Genomic DNA, 14,138 nt, shown 5'->3' on the forward strand with positions numbered 1-14,138 from the left:
CCCCCCCCCCCCCCCCCAAAATCCCGAACTCCAACACCCACCTTTCCTTTTGGTGGAGCTGCATGGTAACTGTTACATTTTGATTTGGCCAGTGGCATGTGCAGTGTGTCCTTTGCTATTTGACGCTGCCGAAATTTCATTGCATGCGTATCCAACTTGTGTCCTAATCCTCTTATGGGACACACCTTCGCAGACTTGTCGTTATTTCACTAAGTTTTCTGATTTTTTTTCAGTATTTCCCTCATTTCTACTGTGACACCGACAAAGATGTAAGGACATAAGGATAATTGGACAAAATGATGGGGGCCTGGTTAGAGAATGAAGAGGAAACTAAGTAAGAGAACTTAAATGCAGCAGCACTTGAAAGTAAGTTATACATCAAATTGAGAGGAAAATTGGAAGTGGGGAACTAGAAGGACCACACAATTTTATTTGATTTTATGGAAGGGGAATGGTAGATTGCTAGTCATATCAATATCTTAAATCTTCTTTATGGTAGAAGTTACAAGAAGGAGAGTAATTGTGACCCTACTCCATGATTTAAGGGGCAGTAGTTAATTTAAGTTCTTTTGTACTCTTCTGCAGGAAAATCTTAATTGGACATGCTACATTTATATAAAGAGAGTAAAACTCTACACATCAAATTGATTGATCACAAAATGCATGAACAAGGAAAAAAAGAACATCTTATGTATTGTCATTCCCCACTATAAAGATAACTCTATTCTTATATCTATCGTCTATGAAGGGGATGACTTATCAGGACAAGCTTGACTAAGAAACTTTTTTAGTTAAATTCCCTTCGTCATCATTAGGTATACTTTATAGAAATCACTTTATGTGCGACTTTCAGTTTTCATATCCCTTTATTTGACAAGTTTTCAGTTAACTAATGACATTTTTGTATATATTTTATACTTGTCTAACTACTGGAAAATCTGTAGCCTGATTCTGTGGGGGCTTTATATACTATTACAAAGATCAAATTATATATTTATATGGGGCAAACCTAAAATTGTATGTACAGCCATAAAAGTGTAAATGCTCCCTTGGATTTTAAGGTACTATTGTCCATTTAAGTGTCTGTTGGTAAAGGGAGCTCAGACGAAAAACTTTTTTGTCACATTGAAATGACATGGTGATAAGTGATAAGGCCAAATATGATTTTTCATTTGACCAATTAAAGGTTACTAGATATCACACACATCAGCATCATAAAGATCACTCTACTAGTGCATAAACAGTGACACCAAAATCTCCTTTTATATATGGTTCTTTAAATTAAAACACAAGATATGCCTAAGATCATTGAGAGAGAAAAGGAAATAATTAGAACATAGGACATGATGGAAAATTCCTCGTGTTCTGAATATTGGCCTGAGGCTGAAACTGAGACTCATTTTCAACAAGTTGGTGCTGCTTCACCTTTTCTATTTCCATTGGTTCCAAATTCTTGTGATGATACCTCCTTTCAACTTTATGAAAAACCTTGTTATTGGTCTCAACAGTTTGAAGAAGATACAAGTGCAAGTGCTTCTAGGAGCCATAGTGAAGCTGAGAAAAGACGCAGAGACAGAATTAATGCTCAGCTTTCTACTCTTAGGAAACTCATTCCCAGGTCTGAAAAGGTAAGCTTTTATTTTGTCTGTTGAGAAGATTTTTAATATTTTCCATCAAAACAAGGAAAAAAGACTTTTCTCACATAATAGATGGAGTCATTTGCCTTACAGGTTATATTAATTTTTAATTTCATATTACTTAGCTCCTACTTCCATCTGCCAAATGCTTTTTCTATGATTTACCAAATGATTTTACTTGCAGATGGATAAGGCAGCTCTACTTAGAAGTGTAGTTGAGCATGTTAAAGATTTAAAAGGAAGAGCAAAGGAAATCAGCAAAGTATTGAACACTCCAACTGACATTGACCAAGTAATAATTGAGCATTTAGATGAGGAACAAAATTCCAGCAATAGTATAATTCTCAAGGTTTGTGTATGCTGTGATGATCGACCTGAATTGTTCTCAGAGCTAAACAGGGCACTTAAGAACCTCAAACTAACAACTGTGGAGGCTAATATAACTAGTTTGGGCGGCAGAATTAAGTGCGTTTTCATGCTTAAGTCCGTTAATGGTGTTTGCTTGAATTCACTTAAACACTCTCTTAGTAGAATTGCTATTTCCCCTTGTACATCCAATTATCGCATCAAAAGTAAGAGGCAGAGATTCTTCTTGCCTCCTAATTTTTCTTAATTCTTTTTATTTAATCTCCGGTGTTGATCCAATTCCGGTGTTGCCTCATCCTAGTAGGTGTATTGGACTCGTTCAGCGGGTCTCTGTTTATTTTTTATTTTTTAAACAGGTCTGTTTATTTAAAATTGTTGCCAATTTTCAGTCCCTGGTTCAACATGGTATATATCATGTCCTTTAATCTTGATAGCCAAGTGAATCATTTGTTTTTTTACCTGAGTATTCAATATAGTAGGTGCAGTTAGGTGTGTTCATGGTTCGGTTTGGATTGATTTTTCCCTAAAAAGAAACCAAACCAAGTAAGTCGGTTTTTCAAATATTAGAACCAAACCAAACCAATTAAGTCGGTTTTTTCTCGATTTGGTTTATGTCGGGTTTTGTCGGTTATTTGTCAGTTTTTCTTAAATATAAGACATACACTACCAAACACATATTCCGTCGACCACATTTTCAACGTAACACTATCAAATCAATTGCCCTTTGAGAAATCTATTATTTACTAAAATATATTGATGATAATTGAATCAAATAGTGATGAATAATTTAAGGACTCAATTAAATATATATATTTTTTAATATGAAATGGATTCTTACACTTAATAAAAGAAAACTATCAATCAAACTAGAATATAAAGGTAAAAAACTGTACTAAAAGTGCAAAGGATTAACATTCATCATAAATTTTTTGAAACTTTGTATAAAAATATACATATATATAGGTGTAATAATAAATTTGAAATAACTACTCCTATAGTCGGTTTGGTTCGGTTTTTTTCGGTTATTTTTTTTGATTAAAACCAAAACCAAACCAAATTTGATCGATTTTTAAAATTCAAAATCAAAACCAAACCAAACCAAAAAGTATCGATTTTTTTGGTCGGTTTGATTTGGTTTTCGGTTTAGTTCGGTTATTTTTTTTGATTAAAACCAAAACCAAACCAAATTTGATCGGTTTTTAAAATTCAAAACCAAAACCAAACCAAACCAAAAAGTATCGGTTTTTTTGGTCGGTTTGATTTGGTTTTCGGTTTGATTCGGTTATTTTTTTTGATTAAAACCAAAACCAAACCAAATTTGATTGGTTTTTAAAATTCAAAACCAAAACCAAACCAAACCAAAAAGTATCGGTTTTTTTGGTTGGTTTGATTTGGTTCGATTTTTCAGGTTTTTATGAACATCCCTAAGTGCAGTGTCCTAGTTCCGAGTTTCACCACATAAGACATGCTATTTTTGTTAGTTTAATGTTTTCAAGTACAAGTCACAACTATATAAAGTAATCGCCAAGAGAGGTCGTTGCATATAGCGCATACACCGGATTATGATTTGTTCGACCTGAACATAAAGATACTAGATGAGAACATCTACGATCACGTTGGGTATTAAAGCAAATTAAAGAAGATCAAGAGAAGTAAATTAACTCTTTCATAAGAATGTGACAAAAATTTGTAGGTTCCCTATGAAGTGTTTTTGAACGGAAGAGAGAAGCCCTTCAAATAATTCGTACTCGGAAAAGTGAAAAACGAAAATACGCATTACACGCCTATAGCATGGTTGTGATCTAATATATTTAGAGTTAAAAAAATGATAGTTTCAATAATTCAAAAAAATAATAATAAAATAAAGTTATTGTTTGAAAACATAAAATGAAAACAAATCAAAATTCACAAATACTCATTAGAACACAAAGAGGACATTTTTTTTTGGAATAAAGTCTCTAGAAGAATGTCTAAATTAGAGTGATATCAAAAGGATTTTCAATACCAAAAATTAACTTGAAAAGATCAAAATTCATTAAAGGTCATGATGCCGCCTAACACCCGCTGTCAGGCAAGTCAACAATAATTGATTAACTTGATTACTCATTTCAGTATTTTGAAATCATAATTTTTCCTTCAATCAAATAATAAAAAATAAAATTGACAGAGATTGATAATATTTTCCGAACTACAATACTAAACAACTCCTAAGTACTCCCAAAATCCGATGTCACAAGTGCATGAGCATCAACTAGGGAGTAAAAATAAAATCCAGCATCTGTCCGGAATACAAATTAGACAGGAAAATATAAATAACTCTGAAGGAGACTCTGCTGGCTGTGGATTATAATATAGAATGTAGCTCACCTAAGTCCCTACATTAACCACACCTCTGCGCCCACAAGACCACTAGACATATATGTACCTGCACAAAAATGTGCAGCAAGTGCAGTATGAATACGTAAATCAATGCGTACCCAGTAAGTATCCCGTCTAACCTCGAAGAAGTAGTGACGAGGGGTCAACTCTGACACTTACTATGGGTTAACAATAGAATACCGATGTTATAATTAAGCATGGATTACATAATATAACAGAGAACTCAATAACCGGAAATAATAAACAATCCTTTTACTAATAGAAATTTCCAAATTTATTTTCATCATTTAGCAAATTATATCTCAAGCCAATGGAACAATGTCAATTATTATTAGTCCCAAAGAATTATCATGCGCAAGTCATGCCGAGGTCGTATGGCCCGATCCAACATATAAATATAAACTGTGCACTGTCGAGGGGCGAACGACACGAACTATAGATGCATCTATCTGCTACCGAGGCGTTCGGCTCGCTCCACAAAAGAGAAAATACATTAAAACAACCAATTCAAGGTTTATTTAGGAACAATTATTCAAAGAAATGCCAATTCTCATTAACGATCAAGTAAATAAATTTAACCTTTTTCAATTCCTTTATCTTCAATATATTTTAAACAATTAAATTAACAAGTAGGTTGCAAACATCGCAAGTATAACATGATTTGGGTCCTAAACTACCCGGACATTAAATATTATAGTAGCTACACACGGATTCGCGTCACTTCGTGGGTACTAGCCCCCACAAATAGAAGCACATATTAAACCAATTCACCTATGGAGTTAATTTCCTTTTACAAGGTTAGAAAGGAAACTTACCTCGCTCCGAAATTCTATAACTGGCTCCCAAGTCTTTCCAACAACTCAAACCGATGCCCAATGCTGCAAAACTAGTCAATAAATGTGCAAACCCATAAATATATACTCTAATACTCATTATAATCCAATTTATAACAATTCCCAACTCCGCTCGAAAAGTCGATAAAAATCACCTTCGGGCCCACGTGCCCGGATTTTAAAATTTTCGAAAATAAACATTACCCATAATCCACGAACTCAAATATATAATTTATTTTTAATTCCATGCCCAAATTTGTGGTCAAAATTCAAAAATACCAATTTCTAGGTTATTCTTAAATCCCAAATTTCTACAAATTTTCATGTCTAAATCCATATATAAACCTTGTATTTAACTCACAACTAGTAGAAATCACTTACCTCTTGATATTGATGGAACCCCTCTCAAAATGCTCTAAAAAATCTCTTAATACCAAGTGGGAAATGAGCTAAGTCCCGGAATAAAAGCCCTTGGCTCCAGTCGCAGATGTCGCATTTGCGATAGGTGGTTCGCAAATGTGACCTACGCAAATGCGGACAAAGCATCGCAAATGCGACCCCTGACAGACCGGGCCTTTATCGCAGATGTAATACAGAGTTCGCAAATGCGAACTCTTCAGGCTTCGCAAAAGCGACCATAGTTTTTGCAAATGCGAATCATTCCCAGCAGTCCAGGCTTGCAAATGCGAGGGACTACGTCGCAAATGCGGTAGTCGCATTTGCAACCAAAATATCGCAAATGCGATGAAACCAGAACCAACACTCTAAATTCTTAACGAAGCACTTCAAAGCTAATCCGAAACTCAATCGACCCCCCGAGGCTCCAAACCAAACACCCACACAAGTCTAAAAACATAACACGAACTTGCTCGAGGCCTTAAATCATATCAAACAACGTCAAAACCATGAATCACACCCCAAATCAAGCTTAATGAACTTTAGAACTTCAAACTTCTACATTCGATGCCGAAACCTATCAAATCACATCCGATTGACCTCAAATTTAGCACACAAGTCACATTCGGTATTATGGAACTACTCCAACTTTCAGAATTGGAATTCGATCCCAATATTAAAAAGTCCACTCCCGATCAAACTTTCCAAAACCTTCAAATTTCCAACTTTCGCCAAATGATCCCAAAATGACCTACAGACCTCCAAATCCACTTTTGGACACACTCCTAATACCAGAATCACCATACAGAGCTATTCCCAGACTCAGACATCGATAACATTGAAATACACCTCAACCCAAATTTATGAAATTCTTCCAAAATGCCAACTTTCTATGATAGGCGCCAAAACGCTCCCGGATAATCCAAAACCCGATCCGAACATACGCCCAAGTCCGAAATCATCATACGAACCTGTTGCAATGAACAAATCAACATCACGAGGGCTATCTTGCCCGTATCGCCATAAGGCCTGAACAAAATTACAACATGCGTGGAGAATAATCATACAACCTCACCGCCTAACACAGCATAAAAGAGTAACACATAACATAGGCTAGGGGCACAAATAATATCCATTCTGCCCGGTAACATAACCATAATGACAATCTCACAGGAGCGCTCAAACTTGATCTGATACAAGACACATATTCTCATTGAGCTTTCAAATAGCCCCCAACCCAAATCCTGATTATTTCCAAATAGGTAAGTATGCTTCAAAAAGATCCACAACAACTTATCCATAATACATGCTATTAATTATTGCATTCTCAACATTTCTTCAAGATCCGCAAACAGGAAATAGTCCATTCATGAGGGCATCTAGCCCCAAACCTCAGGAATACCGAAATTTCCATACCCAACTCAACTACGCAAATCAAATGGCTGATATATCAATCACACCCTATTATTCTGCTGAAGCACCCATATAGGATTTCTGGCCGTGTAACAAAACATGAACCCCGAAAGCCTCAAAACCCAGTAATCACCATGCTACTAGCCATGCACCCGCGAACCAAAACTTAAGGTCCGTTCTAAAAATGCACACCCTTCGTATATGATAGCCAATAAGGTCAACACTCCATTAATTTCTGATACCTATTTAGGAGAAAGTCACAATGGACCACATATTCCTTACGCCCATAGTAGAAAACCAACTCAAGCCTTTGTCGAGCCATCGAGACCCTTCCGAGATCCGCCCGCACGCAACTAAGCCATCAGGACTGCACCTCCCCAACTCGACCGAGTCACACAAAAAGCGTCCAATACAAGAGTGCTGCCATAAATGCCAGTAGAGATTTCCTATTCAAAGGACCAATTACTTCATCGCTATGCTGACCCAATACCACAGAGCTGAGACATTTCTTTGGATAGTTGATATGCAATAATCCCTGTCAAAGTCCCAACATCGTCCCGTGCAAGATCTCAGACCTTAGACGTATACAAATTTCGGGAACCTACCAATACCACATATACATATACCTCAGGCCAAATTTGATATAAATCTAACTCTGTAATTTGAATGCCGCTATTGGACTCCTCCACTTGGCGCAAAGCCATAGAAAATAACGTCTGATGATCCGCAAAACTAACCTTCAAAGCTCGTACAACACAAATCACAAGGTACTCCAATACCACCAACTATTCCCAATCAACACCCACTTCGTGGCCTTGCCACAATCGCGACGACTAGTCAACCAATTAAACCTTCCCAAGCTCGCACTCATCAATCAGATGCCGTAAACCGCTGCGCCTCCATATGAACAACTGAATAGTCTCTCAATGCCTCTGTATCTTCAGCCTGGACAACACGTCGAGGCAATGCCTGAGCATCCCTGACTCCTTCGTATCCCGTCTGTAGCATCACGAACCACTGGCGCATAGCGGACACGAGAGCGTAATATTATACACGAGTGGATGTAAAGGAACATAAGTTATATACTTCGAGCTGAATCAATATCTCACGATAAGGAATGAAAGAAGTGGAATTTCCTAATAGTTCTGTAGCCTCTCGAAGATAAGTACAGATGTCTCCGTACCGATCCGCAAGACTCTACTAAACTTGCTTATGACTCGTAGCACCTATGAACCTAGAGCTCTGATACCAACTTGTCACGACCCCAAAATCCCTCCAAAGTAGTCGTGATGGCACCTAGTCTCTAAACTAGGTAAGCCTAACATTTTCTATAATAGTATGTATATTTACTAACTTTAAATTAAATTACTTTGAACAAATTACCATTCCCAAAACCTGTGGTGCAAGTCATAAGCCTTTCTAAAAGTAGTTATACAAAATAAATTCGTCATTATTCCAAAACAAAAGGAACATATGAAATAAGTACAACTGAAGGTGACTCCGAGACCTGCGAACGCTGCAGTAGGTTTTCCTTGAGTCTCCACTGCAACGACCCGCACAACTACTATCGACCAAATACCTGGATCTGTACACAAAAATGTACAGAACTGTAGTATGAGCACACCCGGCGGTGCCCAGTATGTATCAAGACTAACCTCGGTGAGGTAGTGACGAGGAACAGTCAAGACATCTACTGGTCAAATGAAATGAATAGGATGGGACAATAAAATATCGAGATAAAAATAACGAGGTAATACCAACAGCGGAGAGAAATCAAAATACAAACAATAGGAACAATAAAGGGAGAACACGGGTAATAACTAACGATAACCAAGTAAATCAACACTGACATAATAGGAATAGAGACAAGTAAGAATGTTCTCAAATGAAGAAGGCAATGCCAACACAGCCAATCACATCATGACTAGTACACAATCCCGACCATCTCAACCCTCGATTTCTCATATCATAATCTCAACTTCCGGACCTTCAGCACACATGGCACCTTGTGCCCGCATATTTTTCCATCTCACTTTTAACAACAAAATCCACATGCTATACATTACATAATGTCCGTATAAATGCACTCAAGATGTTCAAGAAATCTCATTTACATAATATAAAGTAAATTACAATTTCTAAACTAATTAGGAAAAACCAGCGAGAAAAGCTGAAGTTGTTTAATATAATTAAATGCTAGCAGTATGAAGTAATACAGGATAATAAGAATAATAACGGCTATAGCAGAGACAAAATAATCACAGAATGAATACAGCTCAATACAGAGATAACAATCGGGGATCTCTCAGTATCCCGAGGATCTCTTAGTATCCTCATTATGTGTGCTGGGGATCTCTTGGTATCCCGAGGATCTCTTGGTATCTTCAATATATGTGCTGGGGATCTCTTGGTATCCCGAGGATCTCTTAGTATCCTCAATATATGTGCCGGGGATCTCTTGGTATCCCGAGGATCTCTTTGTATCCTCAATATATGTGGTGGGGATCTCTTGGTATCCCGCACTACAGTCCATATCAATATAAATATACATGTGCACGGCATCACCCTTCGTGCTTTATCACTCTTCCTTACCCAATCAGTAGAAACAACAACATCCCGGTAAGGGAATCAATCAATAGAAACAATAACATCCCGGCAAGGGAATCAACGATAGAAACAATAACATCCCGGCAAGGGAATCAAAAATAGAAACAATAACATCCCAGCAAGGGAGTCAACAATAGAAACAATAACGTCCCGGCAAGGGAATCAACAATAGAAACAATAACATCCCGGCATGGGAGTCAACAATACATAATAAGGGTCACGGAAAAACCAAGAAGCACTATAACCTCAACAAAACAACAAGACATAATAAGCACGTGATAGCTACACCGGTAACCACAACAATTGGACATGTAACATATTTGCACGAAGTCATAGAGGAACTTACAATCAAGGATTATCAAGACAATAAGGAAGGCAATCACTTCAATTAAGGTTGTTAAGGGTCATTGTAACACGTAGAATTAGAGGAAAGCTAATAACGTCATATGGAGCATATAGAGGCAATTTAAGCAATTAGGAAAACCAATTGTAACGGGCTACTTTTCACATAATGAACATAAGGACCTAAGAACCCTAGAGCAAATTTCCCACAAATAAGTCCGAGCACCCACTCGTCACCTCACATGCACGGACTACAATTAGCATAGAAGACTCAAATCCTAAGGGGAAGTCCCCCACACAAGGTTAGGCAAGATACTTACCTCAATCCGGCCAATTCAATACTCAATTTAGCTTTTCCTTTACCAATTCATCAACGCTCGGCTCAATCTAGCCAAAAACGACTTGAATACATCAAACAATGCAAGAGAAAATAATTTCAATTGACAAAACTATGATTCTTCTACAATTTGCAAAAAGTCAACAAAAGTCAACACCCGGCCCGCACCTCGGAACCCGACAAAATTTACAAAAATCGAACACCCATTCCGCTATGAGTTAACCCATATAAAAATTATCTAATTTCGATACCATTCGGTCATTCAAATCATCATTTTACATTTTTGAAAGATTTCACAATTTTTCCCAAATTTTCCTTTAGATTCTCATTAATTTGATGTTAAATCTAAGATATAATCACAAAATATAATTAGAAATTGATTAGAGACACTTACCCAATGATTTGGAGAAGTTTGGGTCCTTGAAAAATCGTCCATGGAGGTTTAGGGTTTGAGAAAATTGAAAAATGGGTGAAAATCTCGTCAAAAACCCCACTTAACAGGCCTCAGATGTCGCATTTGCGACCCAGGATTCGCATTTTCGAACCCCTCGCAACTGTCAACAACATAGGGCTGGCAGAAGCCGTATTTGCGACAAAAATCTCTCATTTGCGAACTGGGCATCGCAAATGCGATAAGAAGTTCGCATTTGCGACCACACCAGAACCAGCAATTTTTTCTGACACGAAAATGAGCATAACTTCCTCATACAATGTCCAAATTCGATGATTCTTTTTTCTGTGGCTCCGTAATTTTGATACGGATCTAATGGTATAAACAAAACTGAATTTGGATCTCATTTGCTCAATGTGATATTATTTTTGCTTGAAGAAAAGATAATGAAGCATCCAAAACAAGCGCAACATAGCCTAAACCTATCCGAAACTCACCCAAGCCCTCGGGGCTCCAAACCAAACATGCACGCAAGTCTGAAAACATCATACGGACTTGCTCGTTCAATCAAATCATCAAAATAACATCAAAAAATATGAATTTAACCTCAAAACTCATAATTTTCTAACTTTTAAACCAGACATCCAAATCACGTCAAATCAATTCCGGTTTTCACCAAATTTTACAGATAGGACTTAAATATCATAACAAACTTGTACCGGGATCCGGAACCATAATACGGGCCCGATACCAACGAGTTCAAACATTAATTTATTTCTTTATTTCCTTTAAAAACCAGCACAACAATTTTCTTCAAAATTTTTTTTCTAAGGCTAGGGACATCGGAATTTAATTCTGGGCATACGCTCAAGTCCCATATTTTACCGCGGACCTTCCGGGATCATCGGAACATAGATCCGGGTCCGTTTACCAAAAATATTGACCAAAGTCAACTAAAAACCAAATTTTAACTCTAAAAATTACTATTTTTTTCATATTTTCACATAAAAGCTTTCCGGTTTTATGCTCGGACTGCGCACGCAAGTCGATACACATTATATGAAGCTACTCGTGACCTTAAACTGCCAAACCGGACGAAATTGCTCAAAACGACTAGTCGGGTCGTTACAAATGTGTACTTATGGATCCAGGTAGCTCGGCCAACATTATCAGGTCGAGGGTGGTAGAGCAGCTCGGACTGCTTGACCAAATCGTGCCCGCCTCTCGAGTCCTCAACGAATTCAACATGGCGAGCGAAACAACGTAATGGGAAATCACCCTCCCAGTCAACGTGGCCGGCACAACCCAAAATGCCAAATTCCATGTCATCGAAGGAGACATGAGATACAACGCCTTGCTCGGAAGGCCATGGATACACTGCATGAGAGTAGTACCATCCACCCTCCATCAAATGATGAAATTCCCGACAAAGGATGGGATAAAAACCGTCTACGAGGAACAGCATGCGGCAAGAGAGATGTTCGCGGTGCACGATGTGACGCCGACGCCAGTACCTCCACCTTCGAAGGAGACAAAGGGTAAGCAGACAGTAGAATAGCAATAACAAGCTACATTCTCGGCTACGCCCGACTAAACAAAACGAATGACCATACCATAACAAACTATTGAATCACATCGAGATCCGTAGCACCGTCAGCACTAAGGTATGGCCATCTCCCTTTTTCAACTACATTTTGTACTAACCTGAATGCAGGTAAGGCTAAGGTTTCCAACTCGAAACGGCCGAAGCACTTTCCAACTCGAAGGCCTAAGGTTTCAAAAGCATGCGTTGCACTCTTTTCCTTCGATAGGGTTTTTATCCCAAGAAGGGTTTTACCGGCAAGGTTTTTGACGAGGCAACATCCATATGCTACCTAAGGAAGACTCAACAAGTATTCAAGGCTTCTCTCCAATCAACCTCGGATACTGGGGGGCATCCCCCCAGAAGATCACCTCCTCGGAGAAGCCAAGATATGCTGAACAGGGTCTCGATAGGAAAGCAATGTACCGGGCCAAACGGTCGAACGAACCATGCCCGTATAGAATCACGGAGCCCCTAACAACAAAGACATGTATGAAGTAATCAAAGAATACTTTCCAAAAGCATTTTGCGTTTCAAAGAAGCTCGCTATTTTTGCAAAAACGGCTCCTCTGTAAAAAACGTCCCGAACACTCGGGGACTAGCGTCAACAACTCGAAACAATGCGACCCTCGGGTCGGAGCTTCAAACTCGTAAACCATCAATGAGGCAACATTAAGGTCACAAAATAGCTCCATAGCCAAAAACGTCCCTAACACTCGGGGACTGGCGTCTAAAGCTCAAGGCCACATGACCTCCGGGTCGGAAACCCCGAAATCGTAAGCCCTCAATGAGGCAATACCAAGTTTACAAGTAATGGCTCCCGAGCCAAAAAACCCTCGATGACTCGGGGACTGCCGCCAATCGCCACAATCAAAACCCGAGGCCATAAGACCACATGCGGGCAGCCTCGGTCTCGTAAGACCTATATAAGGCAATAACAAAATCTATAAGACCTCAAACAAGGCATGAACCGTACTTATACCAAGTAATCAAAAACTGTAAGACCTCAAAGGCATGTAAAATTTGTAAGACCTTACAAAAGGCATAATCCAAATTTAAAAGTTAAGGCTATATATCGAACTTGTAAGACCCCTAAAAAGGCATACCCTCGATATAGATGCCGAAATTACTTCACTCGGGGACTGAAAGGCTCCGGCCAAACACAAAACTTTAATATATCTGACCCTTTTCTACCAAATGCATCTACCTTGAATCCTAAGGCCAAAAGAGAACCCAAAAAATCGTAAATTTGGGGCCACCAAAATTGTATATTATTTTATTTCCGCTCCTACAGTCCTGGCCACATATTTGTGGGTCCTAAACGGATCCATTCAACTCCCCTCCCCCACCCCCAAACGCCCGACCCCATCGTCTTTCCCTCCTACCGGAATAAAAGCAGTCCGGTTCACAAAATATTCTGCATTTATATAAGATCGAGGGAAGTTTCGCACCCAAGGCGATGTAGACGACCTACGGTGATATAAGCATTAGTGAATATTTTCACGGCTCAAATACGTAACTTATATGTCACATAATATAAATAATTTTATCGTTGTTCCAAGGCTTTCCTTCCATACGTATAATGAGTGTAGTGAAAAAATACCTACGTATTCGTATTCATATTCAATATTTGCACCAAACTATATTGACTTATCAAGGTTAAATAATAAAATAAAATTATTTAATTATGACTAAATTAAGTAAAAGTTTATGTGCAAATAAAATTGTATACGGTAAAATCGGAGGGTCCAATTTTTCATCGTAACGACGCCTCGTAAGTACGTCTCAAAGGCTCGAGACTACGGTCGAAGTTCATCCCCCGATGGCTATCAACGCTCGACTTCGGGGCAGTGCA

General features: G+C 38.3%; 1 protein-coding gene across 3 annotated transcripts; it reads left to right on the forward strand.

The window, feature by feature from the left end:
- On the forward strand, window positions 40-2,413 carry LOC109206555 (transcription factor bHLH51). 3 transcript variants are annotated; one of them, XM_019369400.1, is made up of 3 exons: window positions 40-366; window positions 1,509-1,628; window positions 1,822-2,413. In XM_019369400.1, exons 1-3 carry the CDS (start codon window positions 349-351, stop codon window positions 2,248-2,250), a joined length of 567 nt encoding a protein of 188 aa, XP_019224945.1. In that variant the 5' UTR covers window positions 40-348; the 3' UTR covers window positions 2,251-2,413. The 3 variants fall into 3 exon arrangements, with proteins under 3 accessions (XP_019224945.1, XP_019224939.1, XP_019224934.1); XM_019369394.1 differs by lacking the exon at window positions 40-366 and adding an exon at window positions 407-1,409; XM_019369389.1 differs by lacking the exon at window positions 40-366 and having other exon boundaries at window positions 407-1,628.

Source organism: Nicotiana attenuata, chromosome 2 (genome assembly GCF_001879085.1).
Source record: "Nicotiana attenuata strain UT chromosome 2, NIATTr2, whole genome shotgun sequence".
NCBI lineage: Eukaryota > Viridiplantae > Streptophyta > Magnoliopsida > Solanales > Solanaceae > Nicotiana > Nicotiana attenuata.